Source organism: Tiliqua scincoides, chromosome 4 (assembly GCF_035046505.1).
Source record: "Tiliqua scincoides isolate rTilSci1 chromosome 4, rTilSci1.hap2, whole genome shotgun sequence".
Classification (NCBI taxonomy): Eukaryota; Metazoa; Chordata; class Lepidosauria; order Squamata; family Scincidae; genus Tiliqua; species Tiliqua scincoides.
Window position 1 is genome coordinate 14,423,463 of NC_089824.1, and position 26,184 is coordinate 14,449,646.

Sequence of the window (26,184 nt, forward strand, 5' to 3'; positions counted from 1 at the left end):
TTACATTTTGTGAGTGATGCACACATACCCATACAGGTATTGAAAATCTCTAGGTGGGCTCTACATGGGGCTACCCTTGAAGATGGTCCAGAAGCTGCAACTAGTGCAGAATGCAACAGCTTATGCAGTTACTAGAGCTGGATGGTTCGATTCTATTGAACTTCTGCTGGTGGCTACACAGGCTGCCCTTTTAATTGTAGGCCCAATTCAAGGTTTTGATACTGATCTTGATAAGTCCTCATCCATGTTTTGAGACCAGGTTATCTGTGGGACCACCTTCTCCCATATATTCCAGGCCACTTTCTTTGGTCATCCAAGGGGGCTCTTCTGCAAGTGCCACCTCTGACTCAGGTTAGGAGGATGGCAGCATAAGCGTGAGCCTTTTCTGTAGTGGTGCTATTCAGCCCAATTCCCCCCCCCCCCCGCTGGTGCAGCCATGCCAAAAACAGGCATGCTAGCACAAATCCAAGGAGAGAAAGGGGGCAAGAAGCTGCAGGAAAGGGGGATAAGATCCAGTGCTCACCATCGCCACATCACTTCAGACACAAGAATTGCTTTTGAATGGAAAAAGTTTACACATTCAACAGCTTGCTATCCAGTGTGCAGTAACCAAGTGCAAAGAAATTCAGAGATGAACATGCAGCCATGAAGAAGGCCACAGCATGCTTCAGTCACAGTAATTGCTCTTGGACATATCCAAGCTTGTCCAATTCACATGTTATATTGTGCATGTGCATCCAACCAGACCTTGGAATAATAAAATAATGGGAATGATTCTGTCGTAGTCCTCTTCTAGCATGACTTTGCGTTCGGCTTTAATAGAAAATCCACCACTTCAGAAGGATGCCACGTCACGCCCACCAGACAGCACAAAAACTAAGCTGCAGAACTGGAATGAACAGAGCTGAGAAGAAGCTTCTAGAAGTTTGAGCCTGTTTACAGGCTTCTAGAATTACTAGTTTACCTCGGGGCTCTGTAGCTGTTTCCAACCAGGCCTCTTGCAAGCAGCCATCCTTCATGTTCATGTCTATTTTCGTTCGTAAACACTTGCCAGAAAAACACCCCTTGGGCATACTCAGTAGCGCAGCGTTTCGTTCACCTCGTCGTCGTTGCAGCCGGCAACTGGAAAGTCACATGGGACAACACTGCGAAAAGTACATGGGCAACTATTCTTAGTTCAGGAATGTATACAGTGCCTTGTTGTGGTACCTCATTAACCAACCTTCAGAGAGCAGTGACAGTGCCTGATGCTAAACAAACCCAGAAATCTCCCCCTATGAATCTTTCACCAGCGAAAGAACAATCTTGAGAGGTTTAAGAGCTTTAAAAAAAAATTATTCTTTATATTCATGACCTAGGCATGGAAAGTTTCAACCGAGAATAAACAACCTAAAGCGACTGAAGGGAGGGCAGGAATAAGGTAAACATCACTGCCATAATGTTTGCTGCAAATGTTACATTGGGAAGAAAGTTTAGTCAGTGCAACTGAGTGGGTAGTAGCCAGCCATACAAAGTACACAGTTATGTATTTTGTGTTTAATTGGGAGGGGGGAAGGGGGTCTGCAGAACCGGCCAGCAGTTGCTTCTTTCTCCCAAGGGTAGCACAGATTTGAAATTAACGTTGTCCTCCTGCAGTAATGAATGCTAAAACTCTTGCTCTCTTCTTGGTTTGTTGTGTGTGTGTGTGTTGTTTTTTTTAATTGCATATTGTGTGTGGTTTATCAAGGAAGTTTTGGGTATGAATATAAAGTGCCAGAAAGCGGGCTGTGGGCAATAGTGTAGCAGACTCTTGCATAAGGTAGCAAGAAATTCTATGTCTCTTGCTCTCGGGTCATATGAAAGCAAAACCTATAATGAGTAAATATATCATTTTTCATACAGATTCCTCAAGTCGCAGAGTTTAGTTTGCCCTGCTGTCTGGCCAGAGTTGCATTCTTTGCGAATGACTAAATGGGGGGGGGGAAGTGGAGTGGGATGGAAGAGACAAAATCATAAGTACTTCTTCAAAGGAATGATAGTCTAATATGCATGTTAGACATATTTACCATTAAACAAATGTTTGTGATAAATATGCTTTTGGCTTTGTATTTGTGGCATCACCAAATGTGATCATTCCACAGCATTTTTTAATTTTGTATTTTACTAACCAGGCTGCCATGAGTGGGCAAGACCAGAATTCTGTACTACCTGGTTTATTTTTGTGCAAGAAGATGATGTGCGATCCCCTTTTTTTGTGATCTTCTTGGTCTTCTTTCATGGCCGTATGTAGTTCGTTTTCCCATTTCTGCTCTAGACAGACAATAATTAAAGGGGCCATTGCATTTTGATTCTTCAAGTCAAGTATTTTGATGAAACACCCCTGAGAGTTCATGCTTTGCTGCTGTTAACATCACCCTGATTTCACTATGGAAAAGAAATCCCCACCAGATCTGCTCTACAGAGACCAGAACTTCTCTTCGGAGTTGCTAAGGCAGCTTAATGGTTTACGACAAAATGGAATCCTAACTGATGTCATTCTATGCACTAGTGACATTGAAATCCCTTGCCATAGGAATGTCCTTGCTTCAAGCAGCCCTTACTTCAAGGCAATGTTTTGCAACAACTTTAAAGAGAGCTGTCAGAAAAAGGTCAGTCTCCAAGGCATCGACTCGAGCATTCTTTATTGTATTATCATTTATGTCTACACAGGTGAGATTCTTATAACAGCAGAAAACATTTTGTATCTAATGGAGACGGCTTCCATGCTCCAGTATGCGAGACTGTTTGAGGCCTGTTCAGCCTACCTCCAGGATCAGCTAACTCCAGACAACTGCCTCAGCCTGATTAGGCTCTCCGAGATCTTGCACTGTGAGAATCTCAACAAGAAAGCAAAAGCGATGGCTTTGACTTGTTTCCCTGAAGTGGTTGCTTCTGAGGACTTGAAAGAACTTTGTCCTTTGGAGCTAATAGACTATCTTGGAGATGATGAACTCTGTGGAGAAGAGGAACAAGTTTTTGAGGCTCTGATAACTTGGGTTAGGCATGACCTCCAGGCCCGGCAAGGCTATATCCAAGACTTGTTCAAGAAGGTGAGGCTTCAGTATGTCCACCCAACCTTTTTCTTCCACTTCATTGCCAATGACTCTCTCATTCAGTCATCACCTGCATGTAGAAACATCCTGGAACTGGCAAACAGGCAGATGTTTTCTCTGTATAGTAACAGTGCTCCTGACATCAAACCTTTGTGGCATGTTCCTCGACGATATTCCTGCCGAGAATTCCTCCTCCTGGTTGGTGGTCGGAAAGACAACCAACAGACAACAAGGGATGTCTTGCTCTATGATGAGAAGACCAGCCAATGGTTGAGCCTTGCCAAATGCCCAACACGTCTCTATAAGCCTTCTGCGGTGAACCTGCACAGTAATGTCTATCTCCTTGGAGGCATACCCATCAGTAATTCCAAGAGCCATGTTACTGACAATGTTTATATCTTCTCACTTAGACTTAATCAGTGGAGGCTGGTAGAGCCCATGCTGGTTCCACGCTATTCCCACAGAAGTATAGCCTATAAAAACTACATCTTTGCCATTGGAGGCATTGGGGAGAATCAGGAAATCTTAAATTCCATGGAACGATATGACAGCATCTACAACATCTGGGAGCGGGTGGCAAATATGCCTGTAGCTGTTCTTCATCCTGCTGTGTCTGCCAAAGACCAAAGAATCTATCTCTTTGGAGGGGAAGACATAATGCAAAACCCTGTCCGGTTAGTACAGGTAACTATGAATCCTGACCATTTCACTTGCACGGTGTCAGTTGTCCTCTGTTGAAGATAGTATTAGGCAAACATGAAGACATGATTCCAGGCATTAAGGCCACAATCCTAACCAATTGTCCAGCACTGACATAAGGGCAATGCAACTCTGAGGTAAGGAAACAAACATTGCTTTACCTTGAGGAGGCCTCCATGACTGCAACCCAACTGCAAGATGCAGCACATGCCCCACTGGCACAGCTATGCCAGTGCTGGAAAGTTGGTTAGGATTTGCCCGAACTTTGACTGCATTTGGCTGTTCTTGTGTTCCTCAAAGAACATAATAACTGGTGCTCAGTCTCAGCAAGCTGCATAACATTCAGTCTTTCGCCCTGACGATTTCTCATGGGTCGTTACAGGGTAGTTAGCCAAGTGCACTTGCTAAGCTGGGACTATCCTCTCCAAAAAACCACATCTAAAACAATTTCTGTTTGCAGTGCAATTATTGCATTATTAAGAGTATAATTTAATGAATTGCTACATTAACGTTCTGCTCAGTCTTTATAAGGGGCCCACCAGGGTGGCTGGCGCCATTTTGCAGCATGAAATCCAGTTTGTATACTTCTTGGCATGTGCAGGAACATGAAACACTGAAGCCCTCTGGCCAGGTCAGGCCAATTGCCAATTAGAGGCTGAGTCCTGACAGGGTTGGCTGCATCTATTGGCTTATTTCTACCACTTGATGCTGCCCAGAGTGCAGACAGTTTTGACGTTAACACTTGGCAGCCCTCAAAACAGCTGACAATGTCACTTCCTTGGGAAAGAGGAAAGAAGGAAGTTTAAAGGAAGTGGTTTGAGACAGGCTATGAACAGGCAACAAGAAAAGCCAACCTAATCTTCTGTAATGCAGTCACAGGATTCTCTTACATTTCCCAACACAGGCAATTGACAGAATATTTTGTTATCAGATCTTCTTGTATCCAGAGACTGCTGCCATCAAGACCTCAAAGTTAGGCACTTCTAGATTTGCCAGGGCCTAAGGCTGTCATTATTTCAGTACCCGCTAGCTAAAAAGAGTTGCCAGTCACGTGGGTCAGTTGTTTTCAAACTATGGTACATGGGGCAGCTGCTGATAGTCTAAGACTAGGATAGCAAGCGATTACTTGCTATCTCTTGTGGGCATGCTCAATGGTCAAGTAAGTAATGAATAAATCAATGCTAATGAACAACTAGCAGAGCAAGAACATGGATGGAGATGAATATTTGAATGGATAAGAATGCACATCACATGAACAGCCCAATCCTATTGGGCTTATTCACTGGTGGAGCTAGTACTCCGCCAGCAGATACTGTTCACGGCAGTTGCAAAAGCCTCTCTGGGGCATGTAAAGCTGTGCACTGCCTATTCCTGGACCCAATCCTGATTCAGGTTCATGTGGTCTTGCACTGGTGAAACTGCTGGCACAAGTCCAAGTAGACCCACCCAGACCCACCCCTGGCTTACACCCAGGTAAAGGAACAAATATTCCCTTACTCCAGCCATTTTCAACCACTGTGCTGTGGCACACTAGTGTGCCGCGAGTGGTCCACAGGTGTGCCACAAGAATTTGGGGGAAGATCATTTATTAGTAGGGCCAATGGGGATGTGAGCTAACCACTGGCAGCATGGTGTGCCTTGTCAATTGCTAAAAACCTGATGGTGTGCTTTGACAATTTTGAGGCCTTGTCAGTGTGGCATGAAATGAAAAAGGTTGAAAATCGCTGCCTTACTCAGAGGAGACCAGTGGCATAGCTGTATTGGTGGGAAGGAAGAGATAGGAATGGGCTGTAAAAGCAGTCCTCTTCATTTGGATGTGCATTCAGATGAAAGCATGTCTCACTTATGCTAGTGGGTCCCAATCCAACAAATGCTGTAAATCTCGAAGGGCCTAAGCCTATCCAATTTTTTAGTGCCATGCCAAGGGGGCTTGCGCTGAATCCTGTGGTGGGGAGGCAGTACCAGAGACCTCCTCAAGATAAGGAAACATTTATTCCCTTTCCTCAGGGCAGCAATGCGGCTGCACCAGTGCTGGAATGTTGGATAGGCTTGGGCCCTAAATCTACTTATGTACATTGATCCCTTGCACATTGACAGTGATGACCAAACCTATTTTTCCATTTAGGTAAGTGGGTGTAGTTGTAGTAGGATGTAAATAAGTCATCTTTTGGAAAAAAAATATTGGGATATGCAATTAGGGATGCTGTTTTACCCCAAATTCAGGGAATCATTTCATGCCATATATATTTCTCAGGTGTACCATGTGTCTAGGAACATGTGGTTCCGAATGGAGACCAGGACAGTGAAGAACATTTGTGCGCCAGCAGTTGTGATTGGAGACCGGATTTTTATTGTTGGAGGTAACATTTATTTAAACACTGCCAGACCATTTTCACAATGCAAGTGCTCCCTGGTAGACTCTTTCTTCCTGAATGTGTGAGTTCCAGGTTCCTTGTTCATACAGTCATGTCTCCACAAAAGTTGGGGAGCAGTGGCATTGCTAAGAGGGTCCTACATGGGACTTTTCAGACTTGCACCAGCAGATCCAAGTAACCTCATTGGGCAGGCTGGGGCTTTACACAGGACAAGGGGACCAATGTCTCTTTACCTTGAGTAGACCTCCAGCCTGCTCCTAATCAGCTCAGGATATGCTTTGCCCTGCTGTTCCAACATCGGATTGGGCTGTGAATCCGTCTCATGGGTGGATTGTCTGTTCGGACTTGCAAAAAAAAAAAAAAAAAATGACAGAGAGCCCCAAACATGAGTAAGGAAGAGACAAAAACAAAGGATTTACAGAAATAATGCCTTCAAACACACTCATTCTGCATGTTTGTGCCAATAATTCAGCTGATGAGCCAAAGCCTCGACTTTTTGATTTATTTAATGAAGTGCACAAACATTTCAGCTCATTTGAAGCATAATTCATTCTCTTTTAAAGTGGAGAGATTTACTGCTGCTAAGTTTTCATTTACCACTCAGCATGCCATAACATCACCCACTTGTTCCTGGCTTATCAGCAACTGAAACTAAAATTCACAATAATAACAAACACGGTTTCTTGTTTTTAAAAAAGTATCCAATAGATCTTAAGTCGTCCTTGGACAATTCACATCAAAACAAGCCAGCGTTTATTGGCCTAAGTCATGAGATTCTTTGTTTTAATTAGATCATGTCTCTTTTTTGTTGCTGTTGTCACCTGTTGCAATAGAAACTGTGCCTGAAGTGAAGTGACACTGGCTTTATTCTGAATCTGAGTGAGAAAAACATAAATGTTCAAAGGGAAATGTTGTGGCAAAAGATAATTTTGCAAGGACTGCTTGAAAGGCCTTAGAACTGAGGTGTCTACCAGCTCGAGTATGGCAAAGGCTTAATCATGACTAGATCCCTAGAAGTTGGTAGGGGGACTGGGCAGAGCAAACAGTTCATTCTTCCTCCCAAAATGTACCTCCACCATGATCCATCTATCAGCCAGCTCTATGGAGTAAGTAGACAGAAAGACAATATGGTCACTTGTGCATCAGCAAGGTCACTTACCACTTTAAGATCCCAGGATGTAGTAGTATAGTGGCCCCAAGACATCTTCTTGTCTTTGGCTTAAATGAAGGTGGTCAGCAGAAGGATGTAGCCAAGCTGCAGTCCCCAGCCATACCACACAATGAAAACACTGACTAGGCTAGCAACCACTGCCACAGATGTTCCCTGAAACTGGAAAGTAGTGATTGGGGGTAGAGATGACTGATGGTTCAGTGACTGAATTGGAAAGGGGATTGTGAAGGGTGACCTTAAGAGGTTCAATTCATATGCACAATCAGGATGGCAGTCACTTGAAAATGTTGAGACTACTGCCTGTGGTGAAGCGTTTGTGTGCCATGATAGATCTGTTGTTGCAATTATGTCAAAATGGACAGTCATAAGAACATATAAGAACATAAGAACAGCCCACTGGATCAGGCCATAGGCCCATCTAGTTCAGCTTCCTGTATCTCACAGCGGCCCACCAAATGCCCCAGGGAGCACACCAGATAACAAGAGACCTCATTCTGGTGCCCTCTCTTGCATTGGCATTCTGACATAGCCCATTTCTAAAATCAGGAGGTTGCACATACACATCATGGCTTGTACCCCATAATGGATTTTTCCTCCAGAAACTTGTCCAATCCCCTTTTAAAGGCATCCAGGCCAGATGCCATCACCACATCCTGTGGCAAGGAGTTCCACAGACCGACCACACGCTGAGTGAAGAAATATTTTCTTTTGTCTGCTCTAACTCTCCCAACACGCAATTTTAGTGGCTGTTCCCTGGTTCTGGTGTTATGTGAGAGTGTAAAGAGCATCTCTCTATCCACTCTGTCCATCCCCTGCATAATTTTGTATGTCTCAATCATGTCCCCCCTCAGGCGCCTCTTTTCTAGGCTGAAGAGGCCCAAACGCCGTAGCCTTTCCTCATATGGAAGGTGCCCCAGCCCAGTAATCATCTTAGTCGCTCTCTTTTGCACTTTTTCCATTTCCACTATGTCTTTTTTGAGTTGCAACCAGAACTGGACACAATACTCCAGGTGTTGCCTTACCATAGATTTGTACAACAGCATTATAATATTAGCTGTTTTCTAATACCTTTTCAATACCTTTCCTAATGTTCCCAAGCATAGAATTGGCCTTCTTTACTGCCGCCGCACACTGGGTTGACACTTTCATCGAGCTGTCCACCACCACCCCAAGATCTCTCTCCTGATCTGTCACAGACAGCTCAGAACCCATCAGCCTATATGTGAAGTTTTGATTTTTTGCCCCAATGTGCATGACCTTACACTTACTTACATTGAAACGCATCTGCCATTTTGCTACTCAGTCTCCCAGTCTGCCAGTCTTCCCATTCGGACAGTCTTCCAGTCATTCAAATTAATCCTTTGCCACTCTGAGCATCATCTGTGTAGGTCTATGCCCAAGCACCTGACATGCTGCTGACTGCATGGCTGCATGACTGCATGTAAACAAGGCTCACATTAGTAATTAGTAAATACAAGGTTCAAATTACAAATTACTATTATCCTGGCATTCTACAACCGGCAACTGCAGAGGCATGTATAACTCTGAAGCTTATCTCCGGTACATTTGAAGAATTTTCAACCCACCCCTAGGCAGAGTCTGTGCTGGTGGGACACTTTCTGCCCACACACACTGTCACAAAAGCACCTAAGACAAAGTTAGTAGCCAGCACTCTGGTGGTCATCAGGACATTCGCTGGACCAGGTAAGTCCAGTACAGGAGCAGAGAGAGGATGGGGGAGGGGCAGGGAGGGGTAGAACAGGGAGGAGATGGGGCAGGGTGGAAGATTGGCCCTGGGAGGGGGTCAGATCACAATGCTGGCACATAGTATCCTAAACCTGTTCCCAAGCTTGATCTGCCTGCACAGAGCAACTTAGAGCGACTAAGATGATTACGGGGCTGGGGCACCTTCCTTCTGAGGAAAGGCTATGGCGTTTGGGCCTCTTCAGCCTAGAAAAGAGACGTTTGAGGGGGGACATGATTGAGACATTCAAAATTATGCAGGGAATGGACAGAGTGGATAGGGAGATGCTCTTTACACTCTCACATAATACCAGAACCAGGGGACATCCACTCAAATTGAGTGTTGGGCAGGTTAGGACAGACAAAAGAAAATATTTCTTTACTCAGCGTGTGGTCGGTCTGTGGAACTCCTTGCCACAGGATGTGGTGCTGGCGCCTAGCCTAGACGCCTTTAAAAGGGGATTGGACAAGTTTCTGGAGGAAAAAATCCATTATGGGGTACAAGCCATGATGTGTATGCGCAACTTCCTGATTTTAGAAATGGGCTATCTCAGAATGCCAGATGCAAGGGAGGGCACCAGGATGCAGGTCTCTTGTTATCTGGTGTGCTCCCTGGGGCATTTGGTGGGCTGCTGTGAGATACAGGAAGCTGGACTACATGGGCCTATGGCCTGATCCAGTGGGGCTGTTCTTATGTTCTTAAACTACAATTCCCAGGAGGCCTTGCAGATCTCTTGTTATCTGGTGTGCTCCCTGGGGCATTTGGTGGGCCGCTGTGAGATACAGGAAGCTGGACTAGATGGGCCTAATGCCTGATCCAGTGGGGCTGTTCTTATGTTCTTATGTTAGAGTTGCAACAACGATACCACTGTTGCAGGTCCAAGTTGACCCATATCAGCTGCTAGGGCTTTGCCCAAGACAAAGGGACAGATGTCCTGTTACCCCAAAGAGACCTCCAGCAGCTGAAAATCTCCCATGGGATGCAGTGGGATTTAGTTAGGATTGCACTGATAGTTTCTGGTAGTGCATAATGAGAAAACATGTATTTTTTTTTTTCTTTAAACCTAGGGTATACCAGGCGAGTCATTGCTTATGATACGAAGGCCAATACATTTGTGAAGTGTGCAGACATGAAGGACAGGCGGATGCATCACGGGGCTGCAGTCATCAATGAAAAACTGTATTTGACAGGAGGCCGCTGCCTGACCATTGACAATGCCATTGAAGACTCTAATTCTCTCGAGTGCTATGACCCCAAGACGGACACCTGGACTTCGAAGGGGCAACTGCCTCATAGGCTGTTTGATCACGGGTGCCTTGCGCTCCAGTGTGTGCCTTATGCCAGCCTCCTGGGAGACAACGACAGGGAACAATGGATGCTGGATTCCTAATGCCAAAGGCCCAGATGCTTGTAAAGGGTGCCACCAAAATGGTCTGACTGGTGGGAGAGTGGAGTGAGGGTGTCCGTTCCCTGCTCGGACTCCCAACATGTCCACTCCTACTAGGTAACTGTGGTAAAGTGAAATGTTCCCTGCAGGTGGCAGCTTTAGTGTACCATGAAAGCACAACACAGGGTGCCTCATGAAAATGTTGTTTTTACCATTTTTGGCTTTTCTGCAGCCTTATAAGAACATCAGAACAGCCCCACTGGATCAGGCCATAGGCCCATCTAGTTCAGCTTCCAGTATCTCACAGCGGCCCACCAAATGCCCCAGGGAGCACACCAGATAACAAGAGACCTCATCCTGGTGCCCTCCCTTGCATCTGGCATTCTGACATAACCCATTTCTAAAATCAGGAGGTAACACATACACATCATGGCTTGTACCCCGTAATGGATTTTTCCTCCAGAAACATGTCCAATTCCCTTTTAAAGGCATCCAGGCCAGATGCCATCACCACATCCTGTGGCAAGGAGTTCCACAGACCGACCACACGCTGAGTAAAGAAATATTTTCTTTTGTCTGTTCTAACTATCCCAACACTCAATTTTAGTGGATGTCCCCTGGTTCTGGTGTTATGTGAGAGTGTAAAGAGCATCTCCCTATCCACTCTGTCCATCCCCTGCATAATTTTGTATGTCTCAATGTATGCCCTTCCTCACAACCTCCAAGGGTCCTGCTGGCAACAAGGAGCAAGGCAAAGCACAGGCATTCTCTCTCAGTCTAACCTACCTCACAGGGTTGTTGTGAGGGCAAAGGGAGGGAAGGAACCGTGGACACCACCCTGAGCTCATTGGAGGAAGGGCAGTATCGTATTGGCAACCTTCAGTCTTGAAAGACTATGGTATCGCGCTCTGAAAGGTGGTTCTGGAACAGCGTCTAGTGTGGCTGGAAAGGCCAATCCGGGAGTGACAATCCCTTCCACACTGGGAGCAAGTGCAGTCTGTCCCTGGTCTGTCTCCCTGGCTATGGGCCTTCCTTCTTTGCCTCTTAGCCTCGGACTGCTGGCAAAGTGTCTCTTCAAACTGGTAAAGGCCATGCTGCACAGCCTGCCTCCAAGCAGACTGCTCAGAGGCCAGGGTTTCCCACTTGTTGAGGTCCATCTCTAAGGCCTTCAGATCCCTCTTGCAGATGTCCTTGTATCGCAGCTGTGGTCTACCTGTAGGGCGCTTTCCTTGCACGAGTTCTCCATAGAGGAGATCCTTTGGGCAGTATAAAAATCTGAAAAAAGAATAAGGCTGCAATCCTATCCACACTTTCCTGGGAGCAAGCCCCATTGACTATAATGGGTCTTACTTCCGAGTAGACATGCATAGGGTTGGGCTCCAAGTCTTCCTAGGTAACCCATCCAGCCATCAATGCCTGTAGATTCCTTCTGTGTGCATCTTTGTGTGCATGACTTTAAATACAAGTGTAGCATTCATAGAAGATGCCTCTCCCTTCTATGATTAAAGGATCAGCTATTTTTATATTGTGCTTTGCAGAAGAAGGATTGGATCCTGTGACTGGGAAAGAGGAAAGTGCAAGTTCACATTAGGGATCTGCACCACTGAGGAGTCTGTCTGGTGTAACTGATGACACCAATACTAGTTGGGAGCTGGTGTGCCATGAACTGACTCTGGGTGGAACGAAGAGCCACTGGACCCTGGTATGGTTGCAAGATGTGGGAAGAGGGTAGCAGGAGAAGCAACATTTAAGTTCAGTCTCAAAAAATGGCAAAAAGTCAGTTGAGCCAGGAGATAGGAGATATAGGCAGGGGAGATATATCTCAGGGGAGATATAGGCAGTTTCACAGGCCGGTTTGGGAGTTCCTTTCTCAGCAGGTGTCTGTTAGGCTTTTGAGAAGAAAGTTGGCTCAACTCTTTTCCACGATGAGCTGCTGAAACCTGAGTCACAGCAATGCCACCTCCAGTCCACTGACCTCTTGTGATTACACTTACATCTGTTTATCCAAATAAAGAAAAGTTTCCACAGCATACCTACCTGTTTGGCTGGGTTATTTGGAGTTCCATGAAGTCAAAAGGCCAGCCCTAAGTCGTAAGTCTCCACATTTCATTAAAACAAGATGTTACCCCAACTCATCATCATCATCATCATAGCTCGGTATTTATATACCGCCTTTCTGGTCATCAGATTATTCCTCTGACTTTATTCAAGGTGGTTTACATAGGCAGGCGTTTCTAAATCCCTCAAGGGGATTTTTACAATCATAGAGGTTCTCTCTTTCAAGAACCAACATTTCAGAATGGATCTTCCTGGTTTGGTCTCACTTCTGGCCTCCAGTTCTCCCACACAGGCTGACAAGCAGCTCCTTCATCTCTCACATGGAGGGCAGCCAAGATGCTTCTTCGCTCACACACGGAAGAGCAGATGGAATAAATCAGCTTGGCTTGTCAGCTGCTTCAAGGTCTCACCGTTCTTGTGACCTCCTGGTGTTATCTTCAGGCTAACGGAGGCTCTACCCTCCAGACCAGACCTCCAGAAGGAGTTGCTATTGTGACCTGTGACTGCGAGAGCGTGATGGACTCACAAGCGATACATCTGGGCACATCTTCACATCTCCACTTGAATGCTCATCAAAAAGAAAAGACTGAAAAGAAAAAATTGAATCATTTAATATTATTTTGCTGTCACAATATTTACATGATTTTTTGAGGTCTGTTCTGCACTCTTGGTTTGGGTGGTTTGGCAGTGTAACAGATTGCCAAAAGAGGTGGTGGACTCTCCCTCACTAGAGATATTGAAGCAGAGGCTCAACAAGCAACTGTTGGAGATGCTCTAAGAGGATTTCCTACCTAAGGCAGGGGGTTGGACTAGATGACCTAATTGGTCCCTTCCAACTCTATGATTCTATATCTTTTGATAGAATACAGAAGTTCCAACAGGGTTTGTTTCATTGCATTCTGCATTAAATTACTTATCCAATGATATATAACATGAAGGTGTTATTCATACATACCAAGGTTTTCACAGTTTTGGCCACTAGTGTCAATTTCAGCTTGTTGCCCCCCTAAAGCTTGTTGCCTGGTGCAATTGCTGCATCCCCTCCTACATCCCCTTAGCTATGCCACTGGCCTGATGCTAGATATAATATGTTCAGCTGCAGCTGTTGCAACTGATGTCAACCACAGTTTAGTCCTCAAATCATTTGCAGGACTGAGGAGGAGGAACATGCAGAGATGAGCCCCATCTCAATAAGCTGAAGGACAAAACCTTCAGCCTTCTTTTTTCACACTTCAAGCTCTTCCCATCCAGTTGCACAAACATTTTGTGCTGTTAAAGGTTTTCACTTTGATCTACTCCAGAAGCCTTAGGAGGTTATGCCTGTCTTGTTTAGCTTCAGGCATTTATCAAAGAGCAAAGCTGGTTCCAAGGATAGTGTTCTCCTTGTGCTGTAATATGTTTATCATTTTAATGTATTTCAAATTCCTTGTTGAATAAACATGCCTGAAAAATTAGGAAAGACATTGATGCACAGATAAATGAGCATTCCAGCTTTGCCTCTCTTGTCCTTGCTCAGGAGGATCAACCAAAAGAGATTCTTGCATCTGACAACAAGTTGGCATCATATTTGAAGCAAATGAAAATAAATTGAATAGTGATCTATCTCCTATCTGAAGTCTCCTTCATATATTTTTCTCCCCCTATTCATTGCACATGGAGAAAGGGAATGGAAGTATGCTAGCTAGGTCCACCCCCAATGCCACTGCTCTCCTTGACCATGCCCCAGTCATGGCCTTCTAAACATTCAGTACTACTCTATAGAGGCACACGCTGATCACAGGGAATTTCCTCCTGCAATTTAGAAGCCTAGCTGGCCAGGGCTCTAGAACAGGGGTGTCCAAACATTTTGGCAGGAGGGCCACATCATCTCTCTGACACTTTGTTGGGGGCTGGGAAAAACATAATTTACATTTAAAATTTGAAAAAAATTTACATAAAGGGATATATTAGACATGGAACTTATATGAATGAATGATGGTCTCATGATAGCTAAAAGACCTTGATAAAAGACCTTTCGAAAAGCAAGGTTGGCCTTTCATTTGCTGCCACTGCTTCACAGACGTGAAGCAGCAAACAGCGGAGGGAGCCCACGGTTCACATGAGAGGTCAAGCAGTTGACCCTTGTGCTGAGAGTACAGGTGGAGCCTATTTATGTGCATGAGTTCCGTGACCCACGATTAAGAAAAAACTCGTTGTGCTAAATTGCATAGAATTACACAAATACACTGTAACCTGACACGTGGGGAAGGAAGGAAACTAAGGCAAACGTTCTCAATCACCTCCCCCTCCTGCCTCCCTCTCTCCGTACTCAGCCCTCCCCATTGCCAGCTGTCCCCACTTCTTTCACAGGTGGGATGCTGAGCTTTTAAGAGTCCAATCCTATGCATTTCTACTCAGAAGTAAGCCCCATTGTAGTCAATGGGGCTTACTCCCAGGAAAGTGTAGATTGGATTGTAGCCTGAGAGCCCAGTCCTATGCCTGCCTACTCAGAAGTAAGTCCCATTCTATGTATGGGGCTTACACCCAGGAAAGCATGGATCAGATTGTAGCCTGAGAGTCCAGTCCTATGCCTGCCTACTCAGAAATGTCCCATTCTAGTCAAGTGGGCTTACTCCCAGGAAAGTGTGGATTGGATTGTAGCCTAAATCTCCTGCTTTGGCTTGCTGGGAAGACTTGCTTGCTGGGCTGTTTTGTTTGTGTAGGTTGGAGCATGGAGAGCCTGCACCATCTCAGTCTGAAGGGGGATTGGGCAAACACTTCCTGGGTTTTTTAAAGCAATCCTTTCTGGTACTACCACACCTGCCCCTGTGTGTGTGTGTGTGTGTGTGTGTGTGTGTGTGAGAGAGAGAGAGAGAGAGAGAGCATTCCACCTTGCTGCATGTGTTCTGGCTACAGAGGTTTTCTGACCCCTCTTCTTTGCTGCCTCAGGGGCTCCAGGAGTCTTACTGTTCCTTCGAAAGGGGAACCTCTTCCATGGTTCCAGGGCTATTTCCCTGCCTGTGTGAGCCTTTTTGCAGTGTTTTGGGCTGCCTTGAACCAGCGCAGGGCAAAGGAGGCAAAGGTGTGTGCAACTTTGAATTCCCCCCCACCCAATTTGCATTGAGCCAGCGTGGGCTCCAGCAAATCTCTGAAAGACCAGAAGCTCATTGGAGACTGGGGGCTCCCCGCGGACCAGATTGGGGGCCCCCGAGGGCCACAAATGGCCCCCGGGCTGGGGTTTGGGCACTCCTGCTCTAGAACACGTGAAAAAACTTCCCTACGTTCAGCACTTTCCTCTACAGGCGTGCACTGAAAGCGTGTTGGGCAAAAGATATAGAAAAGGAATGTGTTGGGGGGATATGTATAGTTAACTGGGGCACTCCCATTCTCCACTGCCCAGGTTCACTGAATGTAGGGAGAATATATGAAGATAGCTTGTGCACTGAATTCCAATTATCACAAGTAAGTGATCAGACCCATCTAGATGACTATGGACTTTAAACATCACAACAGTGATCTGAACCAATGGAAAAGTGGGATCAACCAGGTCAGCAGTGGCCCTGAAGTAGACCAGTCTATTTCTCTTTCCTAGCTTTCTTCACTAGATGGTATGAAACAGCGAGGGTGTGTGTGCCTGCTTTGTGTTAGGACATATGAATATAGTTCTATGAAAACATCTAAAAGCTGAGAGGGTGCTAAGTCATTGTGAATATTTCTCAGCCAGGGCTCATATTCCGAGTAATAAAGTAAACATCATCATGGGATATGGGCCACTGAAGGCTGAGGTTGATCATGTGAAGCTGTTTTGTACCCTGATCAACATCCAGAAAATAAATTATTTCTCCACTACCCAAGAAGCAGATTCAGGTCTAGACAATGGATAATGCATAGTAACTATGCAAATTAATATCAGGACTATGCAGAGATACATGATAGTAGCTACCACTGGATTATGTCAGATAAGGATACAAGACACAGGAGTGGGGAGATAGAACTTGGTGATTAGGTCTTCCCACTGCAAGAAAGTGTTATTGGCTTGGTTATGATCCAATTCAGTAACATCCTTGAGATTCCTGAGTTCATCGCTGTCATTATTTTATGGGGGGAAAAGTCCTACATTTGGGGACGCAGGCATGTGGGCACAAAATCCATCCCTATGTGCCACTCTGTGGCCTGGCATTCGTTGACAGAAATCTCATCATCAACCACATGGTTCCAATACTTCATTCTAGTAAATAGAAAAAGTATTTTACCACTCATAATGAATTTCTCAGTTCCATATTTAAGATATTTCTTTAATTAAAAGTAAAAAACTTTGGGGGATTGTTTTTGTTTTTAGGAAATGAAATAAAGCATGTGGTTCACTAAAGGAGACATTATGTACACCACAGATACATCTACCAACTTTGGCTGTGTTCTGTGCAGAGTTTCCACATCTCCAGGGAATGGGATGATTACATAGCTATAAAGCCTGTATAAACAGAGCAACGAGCAAATATAAATGACAGGAGAGCACTGCTTGCACAAGGGGTGAAGACAGCATGTCAGAGAATTGGTTCTATTACAGCAAACGTTCCTCTCATGGGGCTGAGAGTCCCTGAGAGTCTGACTCTCTAGGAAATAACTTCCTCAGTGCATGATCCTGTTTGTGAAAGTTGCATGTAATGGAAAGCAAGATGGGACTTTTCATAGAGGCAATGCAGGGTGCTAAACAAACCTGCGCTAGAGCAGGCAAGCCAGGAGTCTTGCACTGCATCCAACGCAGGTTCGTTGGCTGCAGCGGCTCAGCCAGAGGCAAGGGGAAGCTCTTCCCCTTACCCCTGGGTAAGGGTTGCTCACCCCAATGGGCCTCCTCGGACCTGTGCCACCTCTGGAGGTAGCGCAAGTCCGAGGAGAGAGGAGCTGCTTGAAGCCGCTCCGTTATCCGCGGGGATGGGGGTTAGGATCCAGTATAACTGCCAGGTCCCAGCCCCGCCCCCAGCTCCCCACGCACCCACCCCTGGGGCCGCCCATAGCCCACCCCCTGCCCAGAAACGCCCCACTCCCACCTCTTCCCCACCCCCCACGCCTACCTTTGCCGCTTGTGTTGGCGCGGGCGTGCCAACACAAGCAGCGGTGAGGAAGCAGCCATGGAGGCTTCTGCTGGCCGACACTGCTTCCTTCCATGGAGGTGTAAACGTGCTTTACGGCTAGGCATAAGGCGCAGTTAGGATTGCACCCTCAGTCAGATGAGTCACCAATATAGATTTACAGTAGCTACCAGGCACAGATTGATACTGTTGCTTCTTTTTACCTCTTAAAACCCAATTATGATAGACACCTTCTTCTCCTATTTAATCACCACCTTTCGCATGGATCTTCAAGGCAGCGTACAACATATTAAAACAAAAGAAAATATAAACAGGTAAAAACTATTTAAAATACAGTGATCAGGGAGAACTGAAAACCACAATTCCCTGTGCCCCAGCCACATCCACTTCCCAAAAAACTAGTGAAATTAACCATATCTTGTCCAACTAGTGAAGAGCCAAAAGGGATGGGCAGACTGAATCTCCCAAAGTGGGAAGTTCCAGATCCTGGGTGTGGCTGGGGACTTGGGAAAGGCCCACATTCAGGGCCTTTCCCTGTCCCAGGTGCTCACCACTCAAGTCTCTACAGGCAGTGGTTCCCTAACTGTGAGCTGTAGCTCCTTGGGGAGCTGTGGAAACCAGCCAGGGTGTTGAATCCTCACGAAAAACCCGCACCGCTATAAAATGTATAGGATTGTAGCCCTAATGGGAGGCCGTGGCCAATGGCCCAATAAGTCAAGGGAGTCACCAGTTGAAAACGTTTGGGATCCACAGTTCTCTATGTGTTAGCAGGTAGAGCAGGACCTCTCCTGAACATCTTAACTGGAGGGTAGAGTCAAATGGGAGCAACCAGTACTTAAGATATCCTGGGGACCAATCAATTTACAGAGTGAAAGGTCTAGTCCATCATCTGCTAAAGTAACCAACAATTCTAAGCACCCCTTTTCTTAACCTAACAATTCTAGTCATTGAACTATTCTACCAGCTTGCTCAATGATACCCTATTTTTAGGCTGCACCTGTCTGGCTGAAGGGTATCTGCAGTCAATAACAATTAATGGTAACCGTTACGTATGTAATCCACACTTTCTGGAAATAAACAGATCTGTTTATATTTCTAGGGTCAGTGCAGTGCAGGCAACACTGTATGCCCCTCATGTGACTGACCAGACTTCTACGGAACTAGAAAAAAAGGTGACAGATTGCTCAGAGACACAGAAATTGATACCGGAGAGGACGGGGAAATGTTTTCCAACAGAGCCGGGCGCACAGTAACAGGTGGCCTTGTTGCTTCTGTCCCCGATCAAACCCACAAGAGTCTCAGAGGCATCTTGGGCTGGGATGATCCATGGCAGTTCATGGGAAGCAAGTTCCAACTGGGAATGTAAACAGTTTGGGAACTGATCTGCTCTTTGGAAGCAACTTTGACACAAATCACATCATCACCCTTTTACTCTGGCAGTCCTGAAAGGAGCCGAGTGCTCACAGCTCTGCTAAAGGGACTCAAAAGTGCCTGTCATCCAAGGGGCAGAAGTCCCTAATGCGACTAGGCATCCACTTCTCTTTCCTGAAGAAGGGAGATATTCAGGGCTAGTTTCTTTTGGAAGAGAGGAAGTCCTCTGTAGAGACATGTGATCTTTTTCAAAAATCTACTTGTTTACAAATGTACAGGTTACAAAGGCATTTCATGCTCACAGTAGCAAACATCTCCTTTTAGGAGAAGACAGCAGCTTCAGGGGATTTTGTTTCCAGGAAAACAGCACAAGGGGAAAGACCTCCCCCTCCCCTTCCTTGCATGCTGGGGTTCTGGTCAGGATTGTGCTCTCTACAATTGTTTTTGGGGGGAAAAACTCTTAGAAATGTACAGTAACTCTTAATGATGCATTTTGATGGACATGTAGTTTCGATTTAGGGGATCAGGATGCACTGCCAGGCTTTGTTGTAGGTTTCCCTTGTCTCTTCTAACTATTGAAAACTGATTATTACACTTTGCTGCTTTTTTACAGCAGAATGCAATGGACAAAGCTTTCTCTAGGCCAGGAAACACAAACTGCATTGCAGTATGCCTTAAAGGTTGTCTTCTCATAATATGCCCCACTAACTGGACAAAGAGGCACTTTTTTCAGGTGGTGCTCACTCTTATCTTTAGCAAGGGGAAAGGAGCTGTCCCTCTTCACCCCAGCATGCTGTCTTCTAGTGGCTGTTTGCTGGTGTTTGTATTTTTTAAGATTGTGAGTCTCTTTGGGACAAGAGGCCATTTAGTTATTTGATTTTCTCTGTAAAAGACTTGGTTTTTTTTGTTGAAAAGTAGCATATTAATATTCTCAATAATAAATAATAATAATAATACAACAGGGTCCTTGGCCCCTGGGTGGGGCCCAACTAGCAAGTAAGGCCAAGTACAGCTAAAGAATGGGCAGCTGTGATATACAAGATACAATAATAATATACTCCACCCTCTCCCATTCCCAATAGCCAATTCTGTGTGCCTCAGAAATTAGATTTCTTTAAGTTAAGATTCCCAGGGTGCCAGGACACCAGACTCTCCCCTTGATCCAGCCAAAGCAGCTGGTTCTTCCTCTTCATATATCAACCAAGGGGGAAAACAGAACCACCCAACCCCTCCACAGAGTTCCAGATGAAGAAACAGGCTTCCAAACAGTGGCGTACCTAGCCCATCTATCACCTGGGGCAAACTAACATTTTGGCGCCCCCCCCCCCCGATTTAATAATTAATTAAATAAATGTATTATTATTACTGAATTATAGGAGATAGCAATGTAAAAATGATAGATGAAATAACTTTAGCTTACAAAAACTTGTGCCACATTACTTTGTTAGGGCACAAGCCTAAGCTGTTCTACTCAGAAGTAAGTCCTATTGCATTAAATTGGTCCTACTCCCAGGAAAGTAAGGTTAGGATTGCAGCCTTAGGGCCCAATCCTATCCAACTTTCCAGCACCAGTGCAGCTGCAGTGCAGCCCCAAAGTAAGGGAACAAATGTTCCCATACCTTCTGGAAGCCTCTGTGTCTGCCTCCCCACCACATGATGAAGCGCATGCCCCACTGGCATAGCTGCACTGGCCCTGGAAAATTGGATAGGATTAGGCCCTAAGTTGTCACAGGGTCGTGAATATTTTACAATCTTGGCACTTCTCCCACACATACAGTTCTGTCTTAAATAGCATTATGAATTCTGAAAATATCTGATCAAAAGCATTCTCTCAGAGACAACTGCATCCTAAAGTGTTCTGTCTCTTTAAAATGCAATGTAAGAAGTTGCCCATAAATCATAAGCCTGAGCACATTTATTTGGAAACAACACTGAAATAAATTAAATGTACTTACAAGGTAAAGGTGTTTCGGTCCATAGAGTTAGGTATACTATTTGTTATTATAATATGAAATCTGTAATGCTCAGAATGGTGCATCTGCACAGGATACTTTTCAGGACTAAAATCAGTGCATCTAATCCTGCAAGCCTGTCATAAAACACCACCTTCTTTTCTGGGGCATAGTTCCCCATGTTTCTAGTTTTGCATTTGACATAAACACAGAACTCTTCTAGGCAAACATGCCCAGAAAATGACCATGCCCTCATTTGTTATTTAAATCAGATACAAAACAAAGGTGCAGCTAATCTGTTACAAACACACTCAAAAGAGCTTTGATTGGCAGAGTGGCCATGCTTCCAAAAATGTACACAGCACTCATATACAGCTGTCACTACCCACTCTGCCAAAGATCTCCAGCAGCTCATGGATTATTTTAGCAAGGCCTGCCAAGATTTTGGACTGAGATCAGCCTGAAGAAAACACAGGTCATGGTTCAGGATGTGGACTCACCTCCCTGCATTACAATCTCTGCACATGAACTGGAGGTTGTCCATGACTTTGTGTGCCTTGGCTCAACGATCTCCAACACTCTTTCTCTCGATACCGAGCTAAACAAACGCATCGGTAAAGCAGCTACCACATTTTCCAACTCACAAAGAGAGTCTGATCCAACAAGAAGCTGACGGAACATACTAAGATCCAGGTCTACAGAGCTTGCGTCCTGAGTACGCTTCTGTACTGCAGCGAGTCATGGACTCTTCGCTCACAACAGGAGAGGAAACTGAATGCTTTCCACAAGCGCTGCCTCCGACACATCCTCGGCATCACCTGGCAGGACAAAGTTCCAAACAACACAGTCCTGGAACGTGCTGGAATCCCTAGCATGTATGCACTGCTGAAACAGAGACGCCTGCGTTGGCTCGGTCATGTCGTGAGAATGGATGATGGCCGGATCCCAAAGGATCTCCTCTATGCAGAACTCATGCAAGGAAAGCGCCCTACAGGTAGACCACAGCTGCGATACAAGGACATCTGCAAGAGGGATCTGAAGGCCTTAGGAGTGGACCTCAACAAGTGGGAAACCCTGGCCTCTGAGCGGCCCGCTTGGAGGCAGGCTGTGCAGCATGGCCTTTCCCAGTTTGAAGAGACACTTGGCCAACAGTCTGAGGCTAAGAGGCAAAGAAGGAAGGCCCATAGCCAGGGAGACATCTGCCCAGCCAGCCTTCTCTCCCACCTCCCCCACCATGTTTCTCAGCCCTCCCCACCTCATGTTGTCCCACTCACCTCATTCACAGCTGCAGAAAAGCAGCAAGGCAGCATGTGCAGCAGAGCAGAGCAGCTACAGCCACCTCTCTCTCCTAGATGCCTCACAATGCCCCTGGAGGCTAGCCACACCACCCTAGGGAGCCAGGATGCACAGATTGAATACCTTGGCTCTATATAGTTACCTGGGAGTAAGACCCATTGAACACAACAGGACTTACTTCCAGCATTTTGCTGCTTTTCCAGCAGATATAATGAGCGCGGATTCTCCTTTAAGAAAAGGACAAAGTGTGAGGCTGGTGGAGGCCCCTCCAGAGGGTCTGTGCTCAGGCGTTTGCCCCTCCCTAGGTCCGCCAGTGCTTCCAAATACATCACTGGTATGCATGCCCATCTGGGTACACTAAATTCAGACTGCAGTGCTCACCTGGGACCCACTGAATCGGCTAGATACAGCTTTTGTTTATCCTCACATGGCACCACATGGTATCATGGCGCAAATAGTGTTGGATGGGAGCCTCTTCTGGTGTGCTACAATTCTTGAATTTAAGACATATTTGCAGAACATTCATGTAAAGAACAAAGCCCTTGCAAGTGGAAATATCATAATTCTAATGGTATAGGCAGTGGTGTTGCTAGGGGGTGCAGGCTGCACCAGGTGACGCACACGGGGGGGGGAGAGTAACACCACTACTGGTCAAAATTTTTAAAATCTTGGTATTTTTGAATAATACCATCATGTTATATATGATTTGATGCATATTTTCATGCAGAATGCAATGAAACAAATCACATTGAAATACCTCTATTCTGTCAAAAGTTATAGCCAAAAAACCAGTGGGGCAGGACAATGGTGCATCACTGCATGGAAGGAGGTCCATCATGGACACACTGGCCTCCTGCACTGCCTGACTCAAAGCCTAGTGACACCACTGGGTGTAGGTATGCTATTGCTGATTTACACCCTCTGGGGACCTTAATTGTTTAGAGTACATTCTGTATTTGGCTTGTGAGTTTGTTCTACTTTCCCCCTTTGCTTTGAAGATGTGATGTTCCTGATGCAAGGGTATTTCCTCTCCTATTAAACTTTTAAAAGAATCGAAAGACATAAATCCTTTTTCAAGTGTTGTATTGGCTCGGTCATGTTGTGAGAATGGATGATGGCCTGATCCCAAAGGATCTCCTCTATGGAGAACTCATGCAAGGAAAGCGCCCTACAACTAGACCACAGCTGCGATACAAGGACATCTGCAAGAGGGATCTGAAGGCCTTAGGAGTGGACCTCAACAAGTGGGAAACCCTGGCCTCTGAGCAGCCCGCTTGGAGGCAGGCTGTGCAGCATGGCCTTTCCCAGTTTGAAGAGACACTTGGCCAACAGTCCGAGGCTAAGAGGCAAAGAAGGAAGGCCCACAGCCAGGGAGACAGACCAGGGACAGACTGCACTTGCTCCCAGTGTGGAAGGGATTGTCACTCCCGAATTGGCCTTTTCAGCCACACTAGACGCTGTTCCAGAACCACCATTCAGAGTGCGATACCAGAGTCTTTCGAGACTGAAGGTTGCCAACACAAAATAATATCAGAAGTGTTTAATACTGTGCATGTTGGCAGAAGATATTTGACAGCATTAAGAACGATATGTTTTATCATGTTTTTGTGCCCTGTGAAAAAGGGAATATCTGATGTTTTTCAACTTGTAGGACATCTTCAGATGTTAGTTAACACAGTAAAGCAAGAATAAAAGCAATAATTATCAGTTTTCTCTAAAGTCCGGTATGTGGACAGCAAAAGGGAAACTAGAAAGCAGTTGAGAGTGGGGCCCTGTTGATAAGGGGGAGGACCCTCAACATATTCCGATTATGGGGGGTGGGGAGGAACCTTATGTCATTTATCTTTAAAGCCATTTCCAGGAGCAATTATCAGACTACAGTTAGGAGATTCTGAAGACAAGCAACAGTAGTTGAGGGTTGTGTACCAGCACAAGGATAGGAAATAAAACCTCTGGGAGTGGGGTTACACTGAGCATCACTCCACATCTTGGTGCAGGAAGAGGAAATCTGGGCAGAATGGAACAGAGCAAAAAATTATGCTCAGTCAGCACCAGGTCCTACACCCCACACAAGTTAGGACGTTGTTTAATAGTCTTTCCTAGGTTTACTGATTTAAAATGTCAGAAAGTAGAGAACATCACGAATGTCCATTTGCACATTTTTGGATTATGTCAAGGGAGAAGTGAAGTTGACAGTATTAGGAAGAGATAAGGAAAACTTGAGGACATGCACAGAAAGCATGTATGTATAAATTTACTATACTCTGCTTTATCTCCTTGATGGGCATTCAAAGCGGTTTACAAATATCATTAAAAACATTAAAATCTCCTTAAAAAATGAATCACAAATAAAATCACCTTAAAAATATCCAATTAAAAGCCAAGAAGAAAAAAAACAACAAAAAAGCATAGAAGTTTGGGTAAAAACGAGAGCAAACATCCAAGTTGCAATGGAAGCGTCCCTCTTGGGGCAAACAGCAGTTTCAGTGGCAATTTTTGTTGGGACCACAGTATCAGACAGTTAACCCCCTATTCCATGTCATGTGCCAACCTGGATTAGGGATCTCTTCTAGATGGCTGCTATTTAAAGAACAAACAAACATGGATCGACAATAGTGTGTTTAAAGTTTTGCTTAGTATGGCCATAAGGCTGAGCAGGGGAAAGAATATTAACACGATGATATAAGATTGAGAAATGCCAAGAGGAAAGAAAGAAAAGATCATACACAAAGAATGAGAAAGGGAGGGGAAAGATAACATAGAAACAACAAAAAAAGATAACAAGCAGATAATTAAGAAAACAGATGAAAATACTATAAAAAATAATTAATCTTGAATGTTATTTTGTCTCATTTTTTTTAAAAAATGTAAAGCCCAATTCTGTCCATGTTTATTTGGGAGTCTTGCTATATTTAATGAGGCTTACTCCCAAATAAGCACGCAGAAGATTAGAGCCTTAATTATTATTGGACAGAGGCTGGTTATTTTTAGTTTATGTTTAAGCTTTTGAATTCAAGTTCAGCTGTATTTTAACCATTCTCAAATCAGGACTGATTTGCTTTCCATAAAACATGAAAAAATAGTTCACATTTGAAGTTTATGAAAATAAATCTGACCGAACTAGGATAATTGGACCTTCAGAGAAGTCAAAAAGAAGATAAACATAATTTGGCCACGTACTTCAGAGCTATTTGTAACGATGGAAAAGTTTGGTAAGCAAAAGAGAAAGGGGTACAGGCTCCATCTTTATTACAGAAGACAATTATAATCAAATCAATAAATATCTATGTAGATTAAAACAAAACATTGCATCAAAAACCCAATAGAGAAACCAAAGCAAGGAAAATGTTTTGGTTTTTTTTAAAACAAATATGAAAGAGAGGGCACAACGGAGAATAAAGGTGCATCCAAACTCCCACAGTTTCAATGGTGAGCCTATGGTGGAGGCTCATTCACCACATTTTTTGACACATCATGCACCTTTTCTCTTCTGAACTTGGACAACAATGATTGGCCAAGCCCTATCTCATTCACGGCTTCTCCCATCAACTTATTAGAGTAGGGCTGTGCACATCACTGAGTGGCTGAGTGGCTTAATGTCCATCATTAAGTAGTTCATCCAGTAGTTCTCAGAGCTGTTTTCAAAATGAAAAAGACAATGTTAAAAAATAATTCTATGCATCAAACAAAAAGCAGAACTTTGAGCAGAAGAAAGCAGATGAAAGACTGCGGCTATGTGCGGACTGTGTATACGCTGAATTTGTACCCTCTCCAGTATTGATCCCCAAAGTTTGGTTCCAATATCTCTTTTAAAACAATACAGTAGACTTCATTACTTTCCTTTGACACAATTCAAAACAAAAAGGTGTTAAATGGCCTTGTTCTGTAATGGACCTGTGCTCGAGGCAACCTGGAGCAAAGGTCTGCAAAAAAACTGATCAGAAAACAGGAAGTACTGTTCTGATTTCAGATTTCAGTAAGGCTTCCCTAG

General features: G+C 44.9%; 1 protein-coding gene across 2 annotated transcripts; it reads left to right on the top strand.

The window, feature by feature from the left end:
• The first annotated feature begins 1,166 nt into the window (after nucleotides 1-1,166).
• KLHL38 (kelch like family member 38) lies at nucleotides 1,167-10,769 on the top strand. 2 transcript variants are annotated; one of them, XM_066624843.1, is made up of 4 exons: nucleotides 1,167-1,420; nucleotides 2,151-3,755; nucleotides 6,025-6,130; nucleotides 10,128-10,769. In XM_066624843.1, the coding sequence occupies exons 2-4, from the start codon at nucleotides 2,406-2,408 to the stop codon at nucleotides 10,448-10,450; spliced, it is 1,779 nt and encodes a 592-aa protein (XP_066480940.1). In that variant the 5' UTR covers nucleotides 1,167-1,420; nucleotides 2,151-2,405; the 3' UTR covers nucleotides 10,451-10,769. The 2 variants fall into 2 exon arrangements, with proteins under 2 accessions (XP_066480940.1, XP_066480941.1); XM_066624844.1 differs by having other exon boundaries at nucleotides 1,169-1,420; nucleotides 2,689-3,755.
• The last annotated feature ends 15,415 nt before the right edge of the window (nucleotides 10,770-26,184 follow it).